At 36.7% G+C, this 27305-nt stretch overlaps 1 protein-coding gene across 3 annotated transcripts in view; it reads right to left on the bottom strand.

The window, feature by feature from the left end:
• Positions 1 to 395: 395 nt before the first annotated feature.
• LOC109046563 (neuroligin-4, X-linked-like) overlaps positions 396 to 27305 on the bottom strand; it is a 99439-nt gene continuing 72529 nt past the window's right edge. For all 3 annotated transcript variants that reach the window (XM_042757399.1, XM_042757403.1, XM_042757405.1), the window contains 3 exons: positions 16588 to 16773; positions 9888 to 10677; positions 396 to 2240 (listed from right to left, as the gene is read on the bottom strand). In XM_042757399.1, the coding sequence (XP_042613333.1) occupies positions 1352 to 2240; positions 9888 to 10677; positions 16588 to 16773 (1865 nt within the window). In that variant the 3' untranslated portion in view covers positions 396 to 1351. The remainder of the gene's footprint in view (positions 2241 to 9887; positions 10678 to 16587; positions 16774 to 27305) is intronic.

Raw genomic sequence — 27305 nt, 5'->3', positions numbered from 1 at the left:
GGACGCCGCTTTGTTCATCGTGAAAGCCAATTCGGCAATCCACAGTGCAAAGTTGATGTATTTCTTCAGCAACCAGCACGGATTAGCTCCAGGCATGATGAAGCAGATATCGTCCTCTTTTGGAAGGCCAAACAAAGTAGTTTTGCTTTCACAGTGAAACACACAGGGTCTATACAACATGGTGGCGGTGGCAACAACAAATACTACAATGAGAATAAAAGGTATGCCTCCTTTCTTTGCGTGAACATCTGGGCGGCGTTATGCAAATCTTCCCACATACTGACGTAGATATGTGGGGGCGTTTTAGAACGAGCCGTTTCAGGGGGGCGTGGACAATGTTAACTTTTATAAAGAATATCTCTTTGGATTGGAGACTTTAGTCTTTGCAACTTTACAGATCTTCTTTATTCACCAAGAGCTTGTAATACTCCAAAGAGAAAGGAAAATTTGAAATCGCATCATATGACCCCTTTAACATCTGTATGGGGTTACGGTATGAGATTTTTAAATGTAAAGCAGCAATCAAACATGCAATATTTGTCGAACACTGGGACAAAAGAACACTCAGATGACTGACATAGATATTTAGAGGCTTTGGAATAAGAATGCTGTCTTCTGTTTTATTTATTTTTCAGGTGTAAAGGCTGTTTAGCACAGATATGATTTCAAAAAGAAAAAGAAAAGATAATGATCAATATATTTACACACACCTTAACAAAAGCCTAAGCTCATAATAGTCATATTTTGAACTAAACAATAATAAAAGCTTTTTGTAGTTATTTTAATATTTGTATTTGACTCACAAGTATTTACATTTTGTCACCTTTACAAATTGTGTTATAATTACATTTCAGGCTGGGATTTTTGAGTTCAGTCCACAGGTTCGGTATGTGACAACACTCTCAGAAAATAATATTAATGTGTTTGTCTGAAATATAGCTCTTGTATAATAACATTGCTCTCACTGTTGCTCTTGGTATATGACATATGGTATGGCACATACAAAGTTCGTCAGATCCTTTGACCTCTCTGTTGTTGGTGTATATGTTGTCTATGCAAGCAAAATAGTCCTTCAGAGAGAGTTCTTGTCTTGTGGTGAAAAGTGCCCTGCCCTTAACAAGCTTGGCTCCAAATAAAGTATTACTTTAGTAACATTCATTTTTTCGCAAGTAGGTCATATTTGACTTTAATAGATATACTGCAAGAAGGCTTCATAGGAAAATAACATCTCATCCACCAAGATAAGTCTCAGAGTGGAACAAAGTCAGCAAACAAAGGTCCTTAACCCCCAATGCCTTAGCAGACCATATCCTATAGTTCTGAAAAGAATCCTTTAGTGCACAGCACAAAGCTATACCCTGGTGGTGGAGTGCCCATGGGGCAGGTTGGTACTGTTCTGACTACCTCCAAACAGGTTGAAATTGTGCAAGGGCTGCATTCCGGGCAGAGAGTTAGAAATCATTGTTACGGTACTTGGCATTATAAGAGGGATATCATCAGGCGAACGTCGTAGAGTAAGTGTGTAATCGGCTGGACAGGTAAGACGAAGCGTATCGTGAGCTGGCAGAGCATCACACTCATGATGGTGCTCGTGTTCCATCTGCTGCTGTTTCATCTGGAGTGACATCATCTCCTCACTCTGAAAATGTGCTATGTCATTGGCGTTAGCTGCTGCGTTAGCTGGCGCAGAGTTCCGCTGTGGGCTGGGCCCACGTCGGTTGGATTTGTGTCGGCGCTTATCCTTCTTGTAGTAGAGTGCTGCAAAGGCCAGAATGTTGAGGAACAGGAGAGAAGCACCCACCGCGATGGTCACGCTGAGTTCGGTGGAGTAATCTCGCTTTGTCTCGATAGCCACCGCTGAGTCGTCGCCCAGATCATTGCCTTTATGCTGGTCTGTAGTTTGTTTGGTGTTGGCGGGAGGAACACCAGGATGACGTGTCGTGGACGGCCATGTTTTACCTAGTCTCTTAGTGTATGGGAATGGCGTAGTATCCTGAGGAGGTATTTTAGTTGTGGTCGAGACATATTGAAAGAGTTCATTGATGTTATGAAGATGAGGTACCAGCTCTAACCAGAAGGCAACCTTAGTCGCACGATAGTGATCTCTCACCCTTGGCTTCAGCCCAATGTGTAGGTAAAGCTGGTCTTTGGGGTTGTATTTAGACCAAGCCACTTCCTCGAAGCGGTTAGGCTTTGTGTGGATGAATTTGGTGTCCTGTGGAACTGGCTGATTTGGATCCCTAAAATGAGAATTTAAAGAAAACATCAGTAATTGCCTAACAATTTAGAAACAAATAGCTTTTTTTTAAGTGCAATGCAGTGTGTGCTTTAAAATTGCAGCAATAAAGAGCAAGTCTACACAGATGGTCATAAACCTGCATGCATCAATAGTTTAACCTCTGTGCACTGTATGTGTTTATGAACACACATATGCTATGATGATAGCTTAACTCTGGGTTGTTGAACCTAATGATATTATAACATCGAAATGCCTGCTACATATGTTCATTTACAAAGATCCATGACCTCAAAGTGTTTTGAGATATAAAAGAAATCTGCTCAGTACAATATCATATCTGACTCATTTGAACTAAAAAAAAAAATAAATAAATAAATAAAACGCATTGCTCTGTATTTGAACAGCCATTACTGGTATAGCTTTTCTAACCACAAAAAAAGGAACATACCTAGTGAGAAAGGTTTTAACTGGAAAGCCAATTTACCACTCCTACACATTATTCAGTCTAGGAGCAGGAGACAACCTAGCCGGGCATTAAATGTTTCTAAATATGGAGATGAGGTGGTAAAACCAGGCCAGCAGTTTTCTCTTAGTGCATTAGCTTTGCCGAGGTTTGTTTCTGAAGAAATAGCTGCACTTCACAGATTAAGCTCAAAATTTGTTTGTTTAAAAATTGGCCTCAGTAGTCATCTTTTGTCATTAGGATTTTTTCATAGCATTGCAGACTACAAATAATTCAGCATGACAGGAAGGGAAAATAAGTAGGCTTTGCAGTGGTTTAAAGATACTGAGAAACACGGTTTGGAATGCATGAATTTAAACCCTGAAAGCCTGTGAGGACTAATTTACCTTTTATATTGTTATTTGCGTCAATATATATTTGGGGACAATGTAAATAAATAGCTAAATACAAAATTATAGGTAGGTAAATGTGGGTTTATTTTAGGGACCAGTTCTCAGCATTAACTAGTTGCTTATTATCATGCATATTACTAGCATACTGGCTGTTTATTAGTACTTATAAAGGACATATTAATGCAGGGCCATGCACAGACATTTTGAGGGGTAGTGGCCCAAACCAAAAAAGGGGCACAAGGAGGGTGGGTTAATATAAATTATCCAGTTGTTACAAATATACAATTAAAGAGAAGATAGCACACTCTTTAATAATTGACTTTATTGTAGATGTTTTGATAAGAGTGGGCTCTCCCTCACTCTCTGAGCCTGCTTCTGTCTCATCTTCAACGGAAGAAGTGGAGAGTGGGATAAGTTTATCCACTCCCTGCATCTTGGCAACTGTACACTTTTACTGTCATGTGACAATGTTTTTTGGAACCACCCATCATTTCTGCCAGACTGTGAAAAGGAGAAACACATTGGGGGAATGGAAGGCATCATGGCCATAGCCAGGGTTTGAAAATTAGTGTGGTCTGGGTGGGAACTGTGCTATAGTAACCCCACTCATTATATACACTAAAAACTTTAAAAGAGACAAATATAGATGTTTGTGAAAGATGTTTTCTCTGTTTTGGAGGAATGAGCATTATATTATATCACATTGCACCATTACTTTAGGTTATGGGCATATAATTGTATCAGTTGTTTATTATTCATTCAGCAATACATAGTCCTATTACTGTTATAGTTTTCATTAATAACCATTGCTAAATAGATGATAACTTTGTCTAGTGCCCATATGAATGTTGTTAGCACGGCTTTGTGGAAATGTAACAATATGAAATAGCAAAGATGTAACATACTTGTTCTACAGATCTCTGCACTAGTGTTATATGCTACTGATAGTGTTGATAACGTTTCTGACAGATAATATCATGATGTGCGTTTTTTTTTTTTTTTTTTTTTTTTTTTTTTTGCGTTTGCCTTACCGGATGTGGTATCCTGTCAGCAATAACATGTCTGTGGTCTCCTTTGATTACTATCAGTTTAAGTTCTGGCAGTGTTGCCAGATATTGCTATGAAAACAAATAAAAATAAATAAATAAAAATATATTTACACCTGTAGTCACTAATGGCCAACAAACTCTGTTTAGTCTGTTTTTAGGAAGGCTACAACTTTGGTGTTCAACATACTGTTTCAGAAATGCAAACAATTAAATGTTAAAATTTAAACTTTATTTAGTTGGTTTTATGTTGTTAAAGTTAACTTTAAGAAAATAAATATGACTGACTGTAAAAGGAAATTGTTAAATTTGTTTTTTAAATTATTATTTATTTCACACGGGTTTGAATCAGATTTGGTCAGATGGACATTTTAAACACTGATGGTGTATCTTACCCACTGACTTGACTTGGGTCAACTTACCCCAAACCTGGGGCAAACTGAGCAAAATGAGCCCATGGGAACACTTTTTTATAAGAAGCCATATTTTTAGGACCCTTTTTCATAGATACATTCTGATCATTTAAAATGATATGAATACTTTCGTTTGGATACGACATACTTCCATCGTACTTCTGCGTCATTTTCCCGTATCTTGAGGACCACAATAGTAAAAAATGGCTAATCTTACCCCACTCTTCCCATAAGTATTAGACATTTAATTTAATATTTTACTGCATAAATCTATGTTATATAGCTACTAATAAACAACTAATAAAACAAATATTGTACAACACTCTGGGTGAATATGTTCACTCTACCAGGGTCTATCATTAAAACAAATATTTTTACCTTATCACTTTATTTATTAATAAATGGTTTTGTGCCAGGGATGAATTGCTGCTATATAGAGATTTAAACATGTTTTTATGTAAATATGAACAGTCTCTAGTGAGTTAATGTCAGTGTCAATCAGGCTAAATAGCAATTTTGTTTTCTGAGTCACGCAATTAAATTTTATGATATCGATAGCAGCTTTATAGCTGTATCTATAGCAGCACAGTATAATGCTTACCACTAACTATTCTTAAAAGGATAGCTAATGTAAATTATCTTGTATTATTTTGTTACAAGCTGGATGATTGCTAGTTTCAAATTTATAATAAATACTCAACATGCATAGCACGTAACTGTATGTATGATGATTTCAGTCAAATGTTCTTCCAAACTATTGTAAGGCTTTATTCAGCTGCTATATTCATTCAAGTTATTATGGCTCTTGAATGGTATGCTATTGTGTGAAACTTTCAAGGATGACAGGTTCAATGTTCTGCTGGTCTACTTGGCCTCATTTGAGATTATTATCATATTTAATAACAGTAGAAATTGAAAGATTCTCATATATATTCTGAATCTTTAACATTCTATGGTATGGCCATATGTTTTGTTGTAATATGGTTTGCTGTCTTTTCATTACATTGTTGAAAAAATGTGCATGAGTGAATCTGAACGAGAGCCCTTTACACAAAAACAGTACCTGACTATAAATGATTAAATAAGCACTACTAAATAAGTAAAACAATTGATGTGTACATGCTTTCAAAGGTGCATGAATAACTGAATCTAAAATAATCCATTTTGAATTTAATAAGTTGTCTTTAAAAATTTTAATCGTGGAACCACATGTCCAAAAGGAAAATGAAAAAAAAAAAAAAAAGTCATGTCATCATTTCTCTTATGTCTGTCAGGAATATGGACCTGTTTCGTGGTGTTTTCTCCCATGGGCTCCCCGTGACCCAGTTTTTCCCCTTTTGTTGATTTGTCATTTGATTCACCTGTGTCTTGTAATTACCCCTCGTTAAGCCTGTATTTATAGTGTCGTCTGTCCTGTGTTCCCTGTCAGGTGTTGTTCGTCTCTTGATGGTACTACGTGTGTCTCCTGCCTACCCTGTGTGACCCTTGGTATGTCTATTATAGACTGTTATTTCCTGCAACTCCTACATCTCCGCGTTCCTCACTCCTAAACAGTAGATAACAGTGACAATGTCATTTCAAACCCTCACAACTCTCTTTTTATTTGGAGAACACAAAAGGTGATATTTAAATTATTTTTCAGAAAGTGAATAAGGGCTGAGGCTGTTGTATCATAATTTTCACTGTTATGTTCCATGGAAGAAAGAAAATCATATAGGTTTGGAATGATGTGAGGGTGAATAAACAAGTATACAAATAGCATTTATTTTCAGGTGAAATATACATACATTTAAACTGTGGCTGTGATGTCATGTGAGTCTGTGTGTGTTACTGATATCAAATGGAAGGCAGCTGATGGTGAATGTTACATTTATTCATGTTTGACTATATTATTTATTATGGTTTGCAAGGTAAATTTTTAGTGTAGTTATTCATTTAATACTATATTATTTTTTATTTTTTTTAAGTTTTTTTATAGTTGAGTATATATTTGTTTTTTCTGATAGGACTGTAAAATGTTTATTATTAATCTTATTATTATTATTATTATTATTATTTTGTATTCAGCCGATTTAAAATGTTGGAACAGGTCACAGTTCTACAGCAGTTGAAAGTGCGGCCCACTAACAGTTCTGAACAGTTTGGTGTATTACTGTGACACTTCACTGTTTGTATTACTCCATTTGTCTGTGTTTGCAACATTCCAGACAAGCTGCCAGTCTGTGGATTTCTCAGTGACACTGAACAATCTGCATGGCCTCGTGCCTACAGCCAAATCACAGTCACGCTGATATTCAGTAAAACAGCACTCATATTATTTAATTATTGCCTGAAGTATACAGTCACCACAGGTTCATATTCATATTGTTCACACTGTAGGCAATGGTACTTTCTTTTGAATTACAAAAGGCTTTTCCATGGTTAAATCCACCATATCCTTAGACAGTATCATCAGGGAATGTTATGCTTCATTTCAGTCAGTGAGTATACTTCTGTAATGGCTGAAATCCATATTGATTTTCACTTTCATTAACGGATTTGACTCTTCCAGCCAGAATTTGGCAAACGGTGTGATTCCATGATGCAGAAATGCATGTACTTAAAGATCCATTTAATGGTGTGTGCAAAATATAACTGGGAATAGTCATTTCTTCGCATTTTCTTATGCTTCCAGGAACTAATATCTGTGTAGAGCCATAATCATCATGTATAATGTAATCCACAGTATTGACAATATTTCAGGGCTTGTAAAGCTAACTGGTGTGTTATGCAGTAACAATAAACAACTAAATTGCACAAGCATTCAAGCAGGAAGTTTCACATAAAAAGTAATTTACATCACCTCATTCAAACAACAAGGTGATATTACTAAAGTGGGAATACTAATCTTATCACTCCTCTAAAACACACAGAGGAAGTGTTCTGGCTCCAGAGAGTGATAGACCTCTGCTAAGCTTTCACTCTAAAACATGCAACATGCATTTGTATTTATTTATTTATTTAGCATTTTTTTTTTCCAGTAACCAGGGTGGTTGGTTTAATTTCATTGAAACAATACATCCCCCAAATACCCTCCAGAAGCGGCATTACTATAACCCAGTTGTTTGGTGAAATAAAGGTTTGTATGAGTTCTATGTCATTTGTAAAGTCTTTACTGTGCTGCAAATAATTTTATGCAACACAACATACACAACATTTTTTTTGTGTGTCAGTAAAACTGCTGTTTAGAATTGTATTTATCCAAAATTAAAAGTTAAATTATGTAAACACAATGGTTATGTAGTGAATTTTTCAGAAGTTAATTGGAAATGTTAAACTATTTAAAAGGTAAAAATAAGCAGTGATTCCTTGAAAACTTAACTGGCATAAATCAAATCATTATGTTTGGTAAAAAATAAAATAAAAAATAAACTTATTATACCCAAATTGGGTTACTTTAGGCCCAACATTTTATAGTGTTTTCTTTAGGAAAGGTTTACCTCAATATCTACAGTAAATTATGTCATCAGAGTTTACCCTCAGGTTGTTGCAAACATGTATGACTTTCTTTATTCTGTAGAACACAGAAGGATATATTAATGGAAAACTCTCTCTCTCTCTCTCTCTCTCTCTCTCTTATTGCAAACATGTACTCTCTCCTTCTCTCTGGGTCTCTCTCTCTCTCTCTCTCTCTCTCTTTGTCTCTCTCTCTCTCTCTCTCTCTCTCTCTCTGTATATAAAGTCAATAGGGTTCAGTGTAGTTTTGGACTCCATTGACTTTTCACAGGGGATATAAGTAATAACGGATTGGAACAAAGTGATAGTGAATCCCACAGATACCATCTATCCATTTTAGGTTTTTATCTCGGGTCTGCTGCTGATGTATAATAAAAATGTGTGTGCATAATATACCTGACCCATAAAATCCACAAAGCCGATGTTGATACTTGACATCCAGAACACCAGTGTATGTTAATTTTCCTCCGTGATAGCATTAATGGCCCATGTTTTGCTCTCTCCAGTCTAAGTACCCAAGTTTGACAGTCGTTGCAACAAAGGAAGGCTAAAATACAAATTACATTCTGCACATTTCCTTCCATGTTATTTATTTGCCCTGTTTTTGTGGAAATACTCAGAGAGGCTGATATCACCACTGGATTGTTTACCACAGGCTGGAGTGACTCTCTTGCAAAGCGAGCATTCTCCAAGTACTGTTGAAATTGCTTTCGTTTTTCCTCCTCTGTTTTAAAGTACTCATGCTGAGAGAAACACTTAGCCAGCGGCGGGAGAGCAGCCTGACGTAAGGTACTGATGAGCCTGCCAATCTATCTCCTGACACACAGGTATCACCTGGAGTGGTGCCAAAGTGCAATGGCTGTTCTGCCTATAAACGGCGAATGGAGCCCTGAAAGTACGAGGGGGCCCCAGTCATTTATATTTGAAGTAGGTTCGGGATGAATTAGGCTTGCCCTGAGTACAGTGATGCTGTATGGAGAAAAGGATTGAGAGAACCCCATAACTCGAGGCTAGTTAAGAACTGGTCCGATACCATTAAAATAATAATCTGACTGACAGTGTTGAGTCTTGAAATTGTGATATGTGGGGAGACAGCTGAGGCCACTGAAGGTTCTTTAATCAAAACCATGACTCATTTAGGACAAGTTCCCTAAATAGAAAGTGATGTTCCACATTGTGTGGTCTGAGGCAGATAAAAGCAACCATTCTTTATAGAATAATCTTAATCTTAAGGAATCTTAATGGAGATCTGATAGGATGTAGTTTACATTAAAATAAGCAGGTAAAGAATCATTTACTGTAAGTGCTGCTTAATGGGTCAATGGCAAATGTCCAAGATAAAAAAAAAAGGAAATAAAAAAGGTTTTCAACAAAATGTCATGTGATGTAACAACTAGTTAAAACGCGATATGTTCTTTACACTTTGAATGAATATGTGATTTTTTTTAATTTTTTTTTTATTTTATTTTTTTATCAAAAGTAAATTAATTAATTAACTCAATGCAACATTAACTACAGATATAACAATTATTAATTAATAATTTTTCATCCATCCCATTATTTCAGGACAGCTATAGCACCCATAATACACCCATATTTTATGTTTTTTGTGACACCTAAATATATAAAAATGAAAAAGCATTATCATCACAGAAGTAGAAGAAGAAGCTGTATTCAAATAATTGTAACACTAAACTGCATATTTGAGGATTTTTTTTTTTTTTTTTTTTGAAGAGACTGATAAATAAAATGAGTGTCATGTCACTAACCATGATAACAAGTGCAAATGCAAGTGAATGCATGATTAATTAACAGAACAAATAAAAGGCTTCAACTTACCCAGTTTTTGCGAAATTCGTCCAGTAAGTCATTACCACCGCCGAAAGCATGACGTCGTTCTTGGAGAAATTACAGTTAAAGAGATCAGTGGGTCCAATCATGGGAATTCCAAACACATAAGGCACCTCATCTCCATGTGCTGAATCCGACCAGCTAGGTTTCATTTCGCTCTGACAGTGGTGGTAGAAAGCATAAAAGTATGTTGGAGATCCGTATTGAGCATGAAGGTCCGCCGTAGCTACCGCTGGTGCCACCCATTGGTGATCAGTAAAGAGTGCAACTAGAGTCTTTCGTCTGGTCTCTGGGTTCTCCTTGTCAGCCCAGTCGGTATACATGAACTTGATGGTTTCTCGAAGCGTGTCCTTTCCCTCTGGATAACCATAGAGGTGGTCCACAAAATCAGACACAGCAAAGTCAAAGTCGTTTGCAGAGACACCATCCTCACTGTCCACTATGCCATCCACAAATTTAAAACCCTCACCCTGGTTGACGCCCAACATGATGTCATAGTTTAGAAACTCTCCCTGTTCCATCAGAATTTGGGGGTCATCGGGGATGACGTCACCATCGATAACTGGACCAAAAGCAATGTGGTACTTGGCCTGTGTGATGTACTGTTCAATCAGCTCCTTGTAGTTTTTGTTCTGTAGACATTCCACCAGATCTACAGTATCTAGCATATTGCAGCCCACCTTCTCAGCTAGTATGCGGGTGTATTTGGCTGGCTGGTAGTTGACAGCCCAGCTTGACAAAGCAGTCCCACTCTGGATGATGGCTTTCTGAAACAAATCTGAAAATAATAATAATAATAAAAAAAAAAACATTCATTAATATTAAAGGATTTTTTTTTCACCCAACAATGAAAATTGTTTGATGTGTGTCACGTGTCATGCAAGCACATTTAAGCTTCCACAAGAACCAATGAGGTTCGTGCTTGCTTGTCAAGAACAACTGATCTTCCATTAACCAAATTTGATGTGCTCTATGCACATGTTGATCAATGTTTATACTGTATGTGAATAAAAACTGTGAGTTTACTCTAATACTGTCAGCTAAATTAAATATATACATCATATGAATGGATTGTTCCTCTTCAGAAGACTTTGTTTAAGCGGCTTGATTCATATGGATTACTTTTTTGCAATCTCTTTATAAACTTTATGATGTATTCATGTTTTGGGTGAATGGATGTTCAGTGGAGGTAACAAAATCTCTCAGGTTTCATGAAAAAAACCTTTATTCAAGATTTTAAGATCAAGTTTTATTGTTTTGGAACAACATGGGAGCAAGTCAATGATGTGGTTAATTTTGATTTTTTTTTTGATATATGTTTGTAATGTTTTTGAATAATGAGCACAGCAATAATGAAGAAACAAAAGCAAGGTGCCTGACATAGATGCCAACTAATATGCATATGCATTGATGCTGTACCTTTGTCAGCTCAGCCAGGCGTGGCCATAACACGTTGACACAGATCGTGTCCTAGAAAATAGCAATACCTCAGGGCATGGATCTCACTAGGCTGAACTGAGGCTTCTGATGCACTGACACAAACTGAAAAATAGCCTTCACTCAAATTTAAAATATCAAAAATGTGCAGAAGGCACTACTGACAAGACCTTTTTAATGTATTGGCCATTAAAAAATATTAATGTCAATGCCCAGACAATGGGGCTTAGCAGACTCTACCCATAAAGCAAAGACTTATTACTCATAATATGTTTTAAACTAGGTTAAAGGAAGTCCTAATCAAACCCAGATGCCCAAATTAAATAAATTAAAATTAACCAGTAATCCATCATCATCATCTTATTAATGGTATTCTTACTAATGGTTTTCTAATGTTATACTTTTTAGAGCGCCTGACAAGCATCTGAAGACAAAAGGCTCAGGTGAACAGTAAAGGTAACAGGTGAAAGGAAATGCCTTTCGGCTTAATTTAAAGTTTACATTATGTAATTTATTCATAAATCATGGCCGACCTTTCAGACAGGAACACCAGAAGGGAACTACCGATTGTGTTCTGTTATTTTGATCAAATATGCCACTTCCTTATTTGGGGTTGTATTAGTGTTAGAGTAACTGTAGCCAGAGGTCATTTGATCCATTACTAGATTTTGTCTGCTATCTAGCCTGGCTGGACATTGAATGTAAAATCTATATTCTATAGTGGGACAGTTGAGTTCCAGATTAATGCCTTGTAGGGGTTGTTGTTGCAATGAAAATTGTATGCAGCCAGGCACAAACACTTTTGGTTCTTAGAAGATCTTTCAATATATCAGCACAGAGAACATAGGTGATTGTGTTTGTTGTAAATTAAATAAGTAAATAAGTAATGGTTTGGAAGCTGGATTCTGTAAAGACAAAGAGAGCATAATCACAGTTTAATTTATCATGATTGCAATTAATTAGGGTATATATACCAGGGTTTCCATTGTCCGGTAATTACCGGACATTGGCCGGGAAAAAAATTAAATGTCCGAAAAAATTAAATTTTAATTGTCAGATTAAAACTGCCTAATAATCCCGGCCCCGCCCCCCTAACACAATCTAAATCGACCGTTTGAAAGTTTTTAAACAACATCTCATGTTGCATTTCAAATAAAGCGCACGCCTAACGGCTATAATATAGACGCGAAGGAGGATACTGAATCAGGAACGCCTGAAGCCTCAGATGTCCAGAGCCAGACAGCTCCGCCACCACCGGAGAAAAAGCCGAAGTGTAGGGCGTATCGGTCGGAAATGGAGTGACAAGTTCCCATGGCTAAGATGTGAGGTAGTTGATGGTAACGAAAAAATGTTCTGTTCGCGCTGCGAAAAGGCAGGACGACGCAATGGATTCACAAGAGGGTCGAATAATTTGAGAATGTCTGCTCTCATTAAACATAGTCAGAGCAATGACCATGTTGCGGCGCACAATTTAACGCCACAGAGGGGGGTTCTCGCTGCAGAATCGGATCAAGACGAAGCAGCGAAGTCGCCTTGCGGAGAACAAGATATATACATGTGCTGGTCATATAATTAGAATATCATCAAAAAATTGAATTATTTCACTAATTCCATTCAAAAAGTGAAACTTGTATATTATATTCATTCATTTCACACAGACTGATATATTTCAAAGGTTTATTTATTTTAATTTTGAGGATTTTATTTTAATTTTGAGGATTATAATTGATTAGGTATATCAGAAATTTAGTATATTAGTTAATTACAATATTAATTAAGGATTTTTAGAAATCTTGGCCAACTGAAAAGTATGAACATGAAAAGTATGAGCATGTACAGCACTCAATACATAGTTGGGGCTCCTTTTGCCTGAATTACTGCAGCAATGCGGGGTGGCATGGAGTCAATCAGTCTGTGGCACTGCTCAGGTGTTATGAGAGCCCAGGTTGCTCTGATAGTGGCCTTCAGCTCTTCTGCATTGTTGGGTCTGGCATATCACATCTTCCTCTTCACAATACCGCATAGATTTGCTGTGGGGTTAAGGTCAGGCGAGTTTGCTGGCCAATTAAGAACAGGGATACCATGGTCATTAAACCAGGTACTGGTAGCTTTGGCACTGTGTGCAGGTGCCAAGTCCAGTTGGAAAATGAAATCTTCATCTCCATAAAGTTGGTCAGCAGCAGGAAGCATGAAGTGCTCTAAAACTTCCTGGTATACGGCTGCGATGACCTGGGACCTCAGAAAACACAGTGGACCAACACCAGCAGATGACATGGCACCACAAACCATCACTGACTGTGGAAACTTTAAAATGGACCTTTAGCAACGTGGATAGTGTGCCTCTCCTCTCTTCCTCCAGACTCTGGGACCCTGATTTCCAAAGGAAATGCAAAATTTACTTTCATCAGAGAACATAACTTTGGACCACTCAGCACCAGTCCAGTCCTTTTTGAAGCGAGAAGCTTCTGATGCTCTGTTGTTCAAGAGTGACTTGACACAAGGAATGCGACAGCTGAAACCCATGTCTTGCATATGTCTGTGCGTAGTGGTTCTTGAAGCACTGACTCCAGCTGCAGTCCACTCTTTGTGAATCTCCCCCACATTGTTGAATGGGTCTTGTTTCACAATCCTCTCCAGAGTGCGGTTATCCCCATTGCTTGTATACTTTTTTCTATCACATCTTTTCCTTCCCTTCGCCTCTCTATTACTGTGCTTGGACACAGAGCTCTGTTATCAGCCAGCCTCTTTTGCAATGACCTTTTGTGTCTTGCCCTCCTTGTGCAAGGTGTCAATGGTCGTCTTTTGGACAACTGTCAAGTCAGCAGTTTTCCCCATGATTGTGTAGCCTACAGAACTAGACTGAGAGACCATTTAAAGGCCTTTGCAGGTGTTTTGAGTTAATTAGCTGATTAGAGTGTGGCATCACACTCTAAAAACTAATTCAGAGGACCTTTAGTCATTACTTAAATATATATATTGTTGTGAAATAAAAAATCAAGTTCTGAGATACTGTTAGACTTTTTAATTGTAATTGTTATTTTATTGAGCTGGGATGACACACAAATTATGCCTATTGATGAATATACTATCATGACTTGTCAGAGTTTAACATTTTCAGTTAATCAAAAAACAATTTAATTTTAAGTTCTGTTAATGTAAAAAACTATTTGATGACGCGTAAACAGCGCGCGCATGTTAAAGGCCAGACGACGAGACGAGTGAAGCATGTGGTGAATGGTAAGTAATTTTATGCTTAATTACACACATTCGCATTCGCTCAGGATTCAGTTGGTGATAGCCTACTATAACCGAATACCGAAATCTGCAAGTCCTTACTCTGAAATTTGAGCAGTGTTGATAGTAACGTTATAGTCTGTGTGCCGAGGTAAAGTTAGCTATAGCTGTAGCTTGTCACTGATTGAGTAGCTACACTATTTGTTCAGATAAAACGTTCGATGTATGTTTTTCTTCGGAAGAAACCAGAGGTTGCGAAGCAAGTTTGGTTGCATGAACAAAGGCACTCGGTCTCTGGTAACCTAGCAACGTAGGGAGTGACACGCTAACAGCCAATCATGTAACAGTTTGGTTGCGCAATATCGTTGTCTCGTGTTGGATACTTCAGTAACAGAACCGAACAGAACCGGCATGGAGTGATAAGTGGAAAGCCTTATTTGTTCGGTAAGTGATGTAGATTACTGATTGCTAGTTTTGACAGGCGCCCGTGCATGTTACTTAGAGAAGGAGCAGAGAGAGAGAGTCTTCAAGTCTTCAAACTGTCTTGCTCTCCCTCCCTCGCACATATTAATTAAAATTGAATATTATTTGGAAAAAAAAACTGATCATTAATGCTGTCTGTTTATATTTTAAAAATTGTCTCCTGGAAAACACAGAAAAATGTTTTTATTATAGGACAGGGCTCAGCTTAATTATTAAGTTAATGTTACTTAGAAATGTGTTTCATTGTGGCCAAAAAACTTCTTCACCTAACTTAAAACATTATGTTGGATAAACTTAATTACTTGCATTCATGTTGAAAATTATTAAGTTCATGTTACTTAGAAATGCGTTTTATTGTGGCCTAAAAAGGTAAATTCACCATACTCAAAACATCGCTTTGAATTAATGTAATTCTGCCAGTAGTCTTAACATAAAAATTCTAGTGGAAAACGTTAACATTTTTTTTTTTGTTGACCCAATGTTTTATTTTTTAGAGTGCAGGTGTCTTCAATATTGAACCTTTCCACAATATTCTAATTTTCTGAGATACTGAATTTGGGATTTTCCTTAGTTGTAAGTTATAATCATCAAAATTAAAATAAATAAACATTTGAAATATATCAGTCTGTGTGTAATGAATTAATTTAATAAAGAGGTTTCACTTTATGAATGGAATTAGTGAAATAAATCAACTTTTTGATGATATTCTAATTATATGACCAGCACCTGTATATATATATATATATATATATTATATATATATATATATATATATATAAAAAATATATATATATACACACAAACACACACACACACACACACACACACACACAGGGCAGGATTTGTGAATGGACCAACATGTATTAATTCAAGTCACATTATTCAAATGCAACTGGTCTCGTAGCGGGACAACTTCTTACCAGGCTTACAGCTTTCTTTCTAATAATCATTACTTATAGTTATTTATGAGTCTGGAAATAAATAAAGGCTACCCCAGGACAGCAGTGCTTCATTGCACCTGTTTCGCAAAGAACAATTAGATGGTACTTTCAGATAAAAAGGGGTCATATTGATTATGAATTCAAATGTCATTTTCATGTATGCATAAATGAAACAAATTAAGGGAAAACGCACCAGGTTCCGAAACAAATGCTCCAAACGAGCCAGGTTGTAAACAGTCTTAATGTCTCATAATTGTGACTTTAAAGCCAACAATTGGCACTTAAGTTCTCTGAATTCCGAGATATCTCTCAGTTGCAATTATATTGTAATTATGACTATGTCTCACACTATTGTATATCTCACAATAGTGACTGACTTTTTTTATCATTGACTTTATATCTTGTAATTGCAACTTATTATAACGTATGTCACAATTGCAACTTCATATTTTACAACTGCAACTTTACATATCTCACAAAGTGACTTTCTTATTTTATCTCACAATTATCGAAAATGGGCTCCCAAACAATGGTCTCTTAAAACTGTACTATGTCAAACAAACGTACCACGTCTTTTACAAAATGATTTTTACCTTCTGAATAGTGTGACAGGGTCAGCAAGCTTACACAGGACGCCCCAGCTCCTGATCCAAATATAGTCACCCTTTTCGGGTCGCCTTTGAAAGCCTGGATATTCTCTTTGATCCACCGGAGTGCTTGGATCTGGTCCAACAGCCCATAATTCCCTTTGGCTGCCTGGTCACCTGTACTCAGGAACCCTAGTAACACACACAAACAAATGTTTTTAAAATAAATCTCAGAAAGCTTTTAAGTCATTTATTTCAAGTAAACCATTGCTTATTCACATTTATTACATAAATATTTAAATTGTGTTTTTTTTCACAACCCTTTTATTTTTCATAGCCACATCTCTGGCCATTTGATAAAAAGTTGTTTTCATTCTAATTGTCTTTTGCTTGACCACACTTCTCTTCCCACTCACAAACACATGTACACAAAATAATCACTGTAATTGACATCTGAATAGGCCGGCACAGAATTCTAAAAAGAGAGACCCTTAATGGCAGGCCTCGGTTACTCCATCTTAAGGGCACTAATGGCTGCCTCCAAACCTTCTCATTATTTACCTCTGGACCCAATCCCAAATCTGTCCCACTAATGCTTTCACTAAAGCCTTCATTGTGAAGAAAAGAAAGAATCACAAAGGCACCACTTCTGGTTCAAGAGACATGCTGTTACGCGACACGGGATAGTTTCAATGGTTGCATTTTAGACTCTAATAGGGTTATGCGACCAATCTTTATGGAACGGGGTGAGGGTTTATTCCCTGTTAATTGACTGCAATTTAACTACATCATTCAAAAGTCTGGATGTGGAGGTGCCCATGACTTTCCCATTGGGTTAAGGGTAAGTCACGCAAAATGACATGAAAATTATTGGCTTGATGGCATCTTTTGTGGAACCAGCAAGCTTACACAGGACGCCCCAGCTCCTGATCCAAATATAGTCACCCTTTTCGGGTCGCCTTTGAAAGCCTGGATATTCTCTTTGATCCACCGGAGTGCTTGGATCTGGTCCAACAGCCCATAATTCCCTTTGGCTGCTTGGTCACCTGTACTCAGGAACCCTAGTAACACACACACAAACAAATGTTTTTAAAATAAATCTCAGAAAGCTTTTAAAGTCATTTATTTCAAGTAAACCATTGCTTATTCACATTTATTATATAAATATTTAAATTGTGTTTTTTTTCACAACCCTTTTATTTTTCATAGACATCTCTGGGCCATTTGATAAAAAGTTGTTTTCATTCTAATTGTCTTTTGCTTGACACACCTTCTCTCCCACTCACAAACACATGTACACAAAATAATCACTGTATTTGACATCTGAATAGGCCGAGCACAGAATTCTAAAAAGAGACCCTTAATGGCATGCCTCGGTTACTCCATCTTAAGGGCACTAATGGCTGCCCTCCAAACCTTCTCATTATTTACCTCTGGACCCAATCTGTCCCACTAATGCTTTCACTAAAGCCTTCATTGTGAAGAAAGAATCAAAAAGGCACCACTTCTGGTTCAAGAGACATGCTGTTAAGGCACAGAGGATAGTTCAAGGTTGCATTTTAGACTCTAATAGGGTTATTCGACCATCTTTATGGAAAAGGGTGAGGTTAATTCCATGTTAATTGATGCAATTTAACTACTCATTCAAAGCTGAATGTGGAGGTGCCCATAATTTCCATTGGGTTAAGTGTAAGTCACTCAAATGACATGAAAATTATGGCTTGATGGCATCTTTTGTGGAGTTCTCCATGTGGATAAAAGCTAGATTCTTATCAGAATTAACATTTGGATTGCTAAAGGAGGGCAGTCCCTTTTCATTAAATAGAGATTTTTCTTTAGGCATTGTTTGACAAAATCACTTTTTATTTGAGGAGAGACTACATCAAGTGACAACATACAGCAACAGATATTTCCTAAAAGACTTTTAAATAAACCCCATTGCTCCGATCGGCTTTCGGAAAGCAAGCCAAACTTTAACAGGCTTGTCAATGTGCACAAAATCACAAACAGGTTGACAAATTAGCTAACTGTCTTAAACCCATTAGCAAGATCTAGAAAAGCCGCAGGGGTGTCAATTATGTTCCTTTGCCCGGTCTTGGATTTCTGATTCTGGCCTATGGCAAAGGGACTTTCCTCTTACACACACTTAGGGGCTGGTCCCAGACGGCACTAGACAAATAGGATGAGAAGCAAGGGAAGCAGGGCTAGCCACTGTGGCTTTTTGATAGAGGGACAGATCCAGTTGGTCATGCCTACACAGAATGGGGTTGCTATGAGAGAGGGATTACAAAGCCAAGGACAGCATCAGTACTGTAGCTCAACTGGATAACCCAAGGCCATGGTCACTTACAGAACATCATCATGGCAAATTGGGGAAAGAAATCAGAGGAATTCTGCGAGTACATCTGACTGAAATCCATTATGGAAATGTCCTGTTGGAAAGTACTGGAAGATATGCATGCAGATTATAAAGAATCCTTTCTCAAAACATCCATCAATGCCCTACAGCCAAGCCTCATCCAGTCTAATGATTGAAGTGCACTTGACAACAAAATGGAATGTTGCTGGCAGTGTGTTGTTGAGGCACACCTGGTGTATTGCACCTTGTCTACTATTGTGTGTCTGATATTGTGAACCTGGTTCCACAGCAGTCCATTCACAAGGTATTCCTCAAAATCACTTCTAAGCCTGACTCGTTGCACAGACTTTATATTGGCTGTATACGTGAGGGCATTCAATCACTAGACTGAATCAATATAGAAAAGGACATAAATTAGTAACAACATAAGTTACTAATTAAATAACTAATTAAATTTCCTTTCAACTTTTGAAATAATTATTGATACTGTAAGTTTCATAATTCAAAACATAGTCTAAAAGGATCATTTAACTGAATCGAACTTGCAAAAATGGTAAATGACATGGCTGGAAAAAGTATCTTTAACAGCAATTATTTGGGGTTAAGGGAAATGTGAATTTTTTTAATAACATTTTGAACATTCTTTTTATGCTTTGTTTTACTTATGCATTAATTTAAAATTGTATCTACTCAGACAAGAAACGGTAGATTTAATTATATTGCATGGAATTGATCTGACTGATATAGATATCGTACCTCAAAGTGATGATGTTACGAACCAGTTCCTTGTATCATGCATGCTGCATATTACTGATATTAACTATATGGCTCTGTATTATTGTTCGGGCAGAACTATTGTTCCAGCCACCAAAGACAGATTCACAAATAACCTGCCTGATTTATCTCAACTGCTCTGTGTACCCATAAATACACATGAACTTGACTAAATGACTAGCAACATGGGCACTGTCTACTCGAATACAATAGAAGCTGTTGCCCTCATCAAATTGAAAAATGTACTGTGCCATGGTACAACAGTAATACCCATTCTCTCAAGAAAGAAATTCGTAGTCTTAAGCGCAAATGGAGAAAAACTAACTTGGAAGTTTTTAGAATTGCGTGTAAAAACAATATGTCCAGTTATAGACAGGCTCTAAAAGCTGCCTGGGCCGAGCACATCCAAAAATACAAAGAAAATAACCAAAACAATCTAAGGTTTTTATTTAGCATAGTGGCTAGATTAGGACATAGAACTATAGGACAGGAAGAGCTAAATAAACTTATCACTGCATCTAAACTAACAACATGCCTGTTAGATCCTGTACCCACTAAATTACTGAAAGAGCTGTTACCTGTAGCAGAAGAACCGCTTCTCAATATTATTAACTCATCGTTATCTTTAGGTCACATCCCAAAACCATTCAAGCTGGCGGTTATTAAGCCTCTTATGAAGAAACCACAACTAGATCCTAATGAACTGGCAAATTACAGACCCATTTCAAATCTTCCGTTTATGTCTAAAATTTTAGAAAAAGTTGTGTCTGTTCAACTGTGCTCCTTCCTGCAAATAAATGATCTATACGAAGAATCTCAGTCAGGTTTCAGGCCCCACCATAGCACAGAAACTGCACTCGTTAAAATTACAAATGACTTGCTTCTTGTGTCAGACCAAGGCTGCATCTCATTGTTAGTTTTACTTGATATTAGTGCTGCATTTGACACTATAGATCATGAAATACTCATAGATGGATTACAAAACTATACAGGTATTGTGCGGCAGAGTCCTTCAAGGGCACATATGGAGTGGCACAAGGATCTGTCCTAGGTCTCTGCTATTTTGAAGTTTATGTTGGTTATCACTGGTTTATCCTAGGTCCTCTGCTGTCCCGATGGGATTCGTTACCACTGTTTGTGATGATACCTCAACTATATATGCAGACAAGACCAGATGTCTAAATTATCTAACTAACAGAGTGTGTTAAAATGTAAAAGATTGGATGAACAATAATTTTATTCTATGAAATTTGGATAAGAAGAGATATACTTATGTACACATAATCTCTTGGTTACAATTTGCAACTATATCTGCGTATTTTTCAAAAATGGGTGTGTTATAGACAGCAATGTCTTTTGAAAATCATATTTCCCATGTTACAAATACAGCTTCTTCCTTAAACATTGCCAGCTACGAAACATGTTACTGGTTTCTGATGCTGAAAAAGCTAGTTTCCTAGACTGACTATTGTAATGCTGCTACTGTAGGTGGTTGTCCCACATCTTCTAAACAACTATATGTAAGTCAAAATCTGGCTAGAGTCCCTTACCAGGTCAAGATAATACCAGATACCCCAATTTTACAGTCTCTACTGGCTAATTATCCCAAAATAAGCTAATCACACCCCCATGTCGTTCCAAACCCGTAAAAGTGTTCGTTAACAAATGTAGATAGATTGGATGAAAACAATGAGAATGTCCCATAGACTGTCAAAAAAATAACAGTGTCAAGATCCAGGAAAGTATGAAAAGCATCGTCAGAATAGTCCATCTGCCATCAGTGATTGAACCGTTTTTTAAGTGTGTTTACACTTTGGTTTGAAAGCAAACAGCGCATCAGCTCAGCGCGGCTGACACAGAAGAACGCGCTTACATTTTGTTATTGTTAAGTTTTGGAAATGTTGTTATGCTGACACAGAAGAGAGAAATTGTTGAATAAAGTCATTATTTTTGTTTTCTACATGTGCAAAAAGTATTCTCATCGCTTCATAACGTTACGGTTGAATCACTGATGGCAGAAAAATCTGGGTGTTATATTAGACAGTCATTCCACGTCTCCTTCCAACTTGTCCAACTCAACCGCACTTTTGAAATACTGGACCATATTTCCCATGTCCTCCTTACAAATAACGCATTTCCTTTCCTTCTTAGAAACACTCCTGAAAACCAATGGACTGAGGATGGGACGAGGAAGAGATGTTGACTACGGATTGGCGCATGTTTTTGACACATGCTCTGATTATCACGAAACAGACACAATCACATGCTATATTAGTTTTGTCAGAGACATTCTAAGAAAGTTCAGGTGTTTAGTAATAACAAGGCCATGGCTCTCAAAGGGATCTTAAAACTGTCTAGGCTGCATTTTTGAGAGGAGAAAATGATGTAGTAAAGGAGAAAGAGAAGTGAATTTAAACGCAAGGTTTTTATAGCAAAAATAGATTTTTGTTGAACAAAAGATGCAAAACAAGCAGGGATTAAACAATAATGGGTGAAAAAAACAAAGTGTAAACTGCAGATTGTAAATTTGGTTAATGATTTAAACATCTTCTATGGAAGATATGATGTTCAAAATAGGCTGTAACGTAATTACCTGTGCTAGCTATACATATACAGCTTTCAAGAAGTAGCAGTGGTCTCTCTAAATTAGACCAAACAAAGCACCTGGGCCTTGGCCTCCAGGGAAGGGTGTTTCAAGCACGCTTAAGGGGTTCTCACTATGTTTCAAACCTGAATGTACCAAATCATTCCACAGTACCTCTGCACTGGCTACCTAGTAAAGGGCACTCACTCCATCCTTAGCTAATGAAAAGTGGTTAACACATTGTCTTCTGTTGGAAATCACTTACCCCCTGGCACGTTTCCAACCCGTAAATCAAGCTAGCTTTGCAAAACCAAAAAGTTCGTCTTCGGAACACAATTTAAGATAGTTTGGATGAAAACATGGATTTTACCTTCTGCTTTTAATACTATTCAAACTGACATGTCTTTATACTAGAAACTTTATAGGATGAATGTGAATGGTGGGCTCTTGAGTTTCTTAACTGGTCCCAGATAAGAACTGGGGTCAGATGAAAACATGGAGCACCACAAGGCTGTGTCAAGGTCACCTTTGTTGTTTCAAGGAAATGATATGACTGTGCACAGCATCAATGTTGTTTTACTTAGTCCATGACTGGCCTTGGTAGGACTTCTCACAGAAAAAATTGAAGCCGTTTTTTAAGTGCAGGTTGGTGTCAGACTTTGGTTGGAAATTAAAGCTAAAACAAAAGAACTTATATCAAACGAAACCAAGCGGGGCTGACATCAGACCCTGTTGTACTTGACAGCCGGCCTGTGGAAGTAGTTTGAAAATTTGCAGTACCTGTACAATCATTGATCGTATTGGCTTTAATGTTACCTCAGAGAGTATAAGAGAGTGCGAATGTTTTTTATTAGAAAACGCTGTCAGTCAGCATAGGAGAGAAATTGTAGAAAGTAAAGTCAGCTTGGTATGGTAACCTGAATGTTGTTTTCTAAACATTGTTAATACGGCAGGGAAGGTATTGGCAAGTCACAAAGGCAAGCTTGGGGATGTATTTGATAACGGTACTCAGGAAGGCCCCGACAGATATCAACAGACACCCTACACCACCTAAACTCAGAGTTTGAATTGCATCTGGCCGTAGATTCAGGGTTCCCAAGGGCGAGCGCGGAACATCTATAAGAGATCTTTTATTCCCCATGAGCCATACAGGAACTTAATATTAAACTGAAATAGTTTTTAAAATGTGTTCTTTTGTAGACCGAAAACTATTCTTTATCTTAACACTGCTTTATTTTTTCTGGTCTATGTTGGACTCTTAAGTATTTTTAATGGTAAGCTTTAAATGTGGTGTCCCTCCTGATTTTTTCGAAAGACAAATTTCCAAGGGGAATAAAGTCTAATGGAAAATTGTTTTCCGAAGTATCAACCCTCCTGATTTTTCAACAAATTGCTTTTAGACGACAAAGCTTTTACGGGTTTTAGGGGGGTAAGTGATTAATGACATTTTTTTTTGCGGTGGAGTAACCCCCTTAAGTTCTGTCTCAGTTACAAAAGATTATTACTTACCCACAAGGCCCTTAATGGTTTAGCTCCTGCGTACCTAACTAGTCTTCTACCACGCTACAATCCATCATGCTCCCTAAGGTCGCAAAACTCTGAAGTTTTGGTAGTACCTACAGTAGGATAGCAAAGTCCACTAAAAGAGGTAGAGCTTTTTCTCATTTGGCTCCCAAACTCTGGAATAGCCACCCTGATATCGTTCGGGGTTTAGACACACTCTCTCTGTTTAAATCTAGATTAAAGACACATCTCTTTGGCCAAGCATTCAAATAATGAATCTCATAATCTTGTACTGCAGTTATATCTGATCAAATGCACATTATTATTCATTATCTTGGGTCAAACAAATACATTTTGCTTGGTTGGAACAGCAGCTACGCTATTTATGTCTATATTTGTTTCTCTGTTTTTCCACGGAATTGAAATCCTGTGGTAACTAGGATTTACACAAGCTTCAGTCTGGATCCAGAACACCTGAGAAAAGATGATGCCAACCCCTCACAGGACCTCAGATGATGCCAACCCTGAAACAACATACAGAACTACCAAATTTTGCTATAAGTTTGATTACATCATATAATTATTGTTGTTAATAGTGTTCATCGTCTGTTTGATTATGTCTTCAATTGATTTTTCCATACATTTCTGCCATATGTACATTAACTGACAGTAACCACTGATAAGATACTACTAAATATTGTAGAAACTTAATTTTCTGTAAAGTTGCTTTGCAACGATTTGTTTTGTAAAAAGCTCTATACAAATAAACTTGAATTGAACTGAATTGAAAATTAATACAAATATTAGGCCTATCAATATGGTACATTAAAATTCCATTGATTAATCTTTAACAAATTAATATTGTTTACTATCGACCTTTTTCCTACATCCCATGACACTTTGTGCTAAATATGAAACTAACTTCAGTTAAACTGTAAACAATCAGCAAAATATCTGCTCTATGAATTCTATATATCTATATTCAAACAGATCTTAAAAAGTGAGAGAACAGAACAGAATGTGTTTGTGGTGGTGGGGTGGGTACCCATTTTTCCATCATTGTGGTGAATCACAGATTTCAAAAAGGATGTACAAGTCCTCATTTGGTTTTGCAGTAAACATTCGAAAATGACATTTGTGGCAAACTGCAAAAAACCTATTGTATTTCACAGTATGGTACACCATAATAAGAGCCTGGATCCAAGCCATTCAATGTGAAAGCTGTGTCTGCATCTTTTTTTTTTTTTTCACCTCCTAACATTTTTATTTATTTTTTATTGAGCGTGCATCTTCAGCAATGTGTTTTGCTGAAGACAACAGAGGTATAAATGAGTCAGAATAAATAAATCATTAAATAAATACTTAATAGTTCTTTAAATGCATAACTCTCTCTCTCTCTCTGTGTGTGTGTGTGTGTGTGTGTGTGTAATATATATTTATAGACCTAAGTATTACATTAATACTTGGCCACATGATCTGGACAGTTTTGTATTAGTGTTGGCATAGACACTCCGGAACATTCAACAAGGATTGATGCAGTTGTTCAAATTAAGACACTCACTAATCCTTTGCTGTATTAAATGGTGAAGCCAGTGAGAGCCACGCACAAAAATGTAGGTCACCCCTCCAAAATACTATGGAGAGATCAGAAGGCTGAGCGACAGGGACAAAAAGATCTTGTCAGGCTCACAGCTAGCTGCTGTCGCTAAAACACTTCAACTGTATCCTTAACACACCTCAGCAGGATGTATGGATTGAAAGGGCGCTCACACTGATGTCACCACAGCGGTGTGAGAAGCACAATTATACACTAGCAACAATCCCCAAAGCAGTCTATGATGACAGTTATGAGTTCTAGGGGAGCGGTAAAGTAAACAGCGAACCTAAAAAGCATGACTGGGTAGTTTAGTTAAAAAGAGCGGTAAAAAAATAATAAATTAAATAATAATAATAATAAATAAATAAAGGCTAAGATGTTTCTCAGGATGGGATATTATTTATTTATTTATGTATGTAAAATGCACAAGGAGAAGGGATAGTTCAAAAATGAAAATTGTCATTGTTTACTCACCCTCATGTTGTTCCAAACCTGTATAATAATAATAATATTTTACATGCTACAGAAGAAAGACAGTCATACAAATATGCTCCAAAAATGGCAACAGCACCATAAAAGCACCATTAATTCAAAAGTCCCTAGTTACCATTCACTTCCATTCAACCGGAAAATGAGTATGATCATTCTGTCAAATATCTCCTTGTCCATGAATGAATGAAGATCATACAAGCTAGGAAAAAATATTCCTTTTTGGGTGAATGATTCCTTTAAAACACCAAAGCTAACAAAGGATTAAACTATTGTGTATAAAATCAACATCCACAGCTTTGGCTCAAGCAATCAGCCAAAACTAAACCTCAGGAATTTAATGTAACACAGTCACATAATCTTTTATGTACCTTTTATACTGGCCTGTAAGAGGATGGATCATGTAGGCAACCATAAACCATACAGATAAATCTTTGTGTAGAAGGAGGACAGCATAAAGGATAAGAGTATAAAGTAATATCTAGGCTCAATGAAAAGTTTCACATTATTCTATGTGAATGTATTACATTGTATTTGTTTTTGAGTTACAGGATGCGATTGTCATACTTTTGAACAAAACAGCCAAATTTCTCATTGGAAATGTATCTAATCGCTCTCTCTCTCTCTCTCTCTCTCTCTCTCTCATATATGTATGTATATATATATATATATATGTATATATATGTATGTATATGTATATATATATGTATGTATATGTATATATGTATGTATATGTATATATATATATGTATATGTATATATATATATGTATATGTATATATGTATATGTATATATATATATGTATATATATATATATATATATATGTATATATATATATGTATGTATATATATATATATACATATACATACATATACACATACAGTATCAACAACTAGCTATTGCTTTTGTCCTTCAGATTTTAATGTGTTTGAGAGCTGAAGCACATTGAAAACACATTGTAGTTGAATCTTAAGAAAATGTGACAGTTCAGATGTTTCACACATTTATTGAAACATTTCTGTGTAATTTGTGGCTTGTCAAAGACTTGGTACTTCTAGACGGCACATGCCTGTTTGGCTTTCTTTCTTCTGTGGAACACAAAAGGAGATTCAATGAATATGTGAGTTAATTTTGAAGAATGTTGGCAGGCAAACTTGTAATCTGTGCTTCTCATTGCATCCATTGTATTTTATCCTTCCAATGGAAATTATTGAGAAATTAAACTTTTGGGTTACCTTCTTTTTACGTCCCACAGAAGAAAGTCATACACGTTTGGAATGACACGAGAGTGAGTCAATTTGTTTCAAACATTTATTGAAAAATTTCTGAAATATGCAACGACTCTGTACTTCGTGAGTGCCAATGGCCTGTACTTCTAGAAGATCTATCAATTAGTTTTATAAACAAAGCTTCAG

This window comes from Cyprinus carpio, chromosome A1 (assembly GCF_018340385.1).
Source record: "Cyprinus carpio isolate SPL01 chromosome A1, ASM1834038v1, whole genome shotgun sequence".
Lineage (NCBI taxonomy): Eukaryota > Metazoa > Chordata > Actinopteri > Cypriniformes > Cyprinidae > Cyprinus > Cyprinus carpio.
This window is presented reverse-complemented; position numbering and strand designations above follow the sequence as displayed.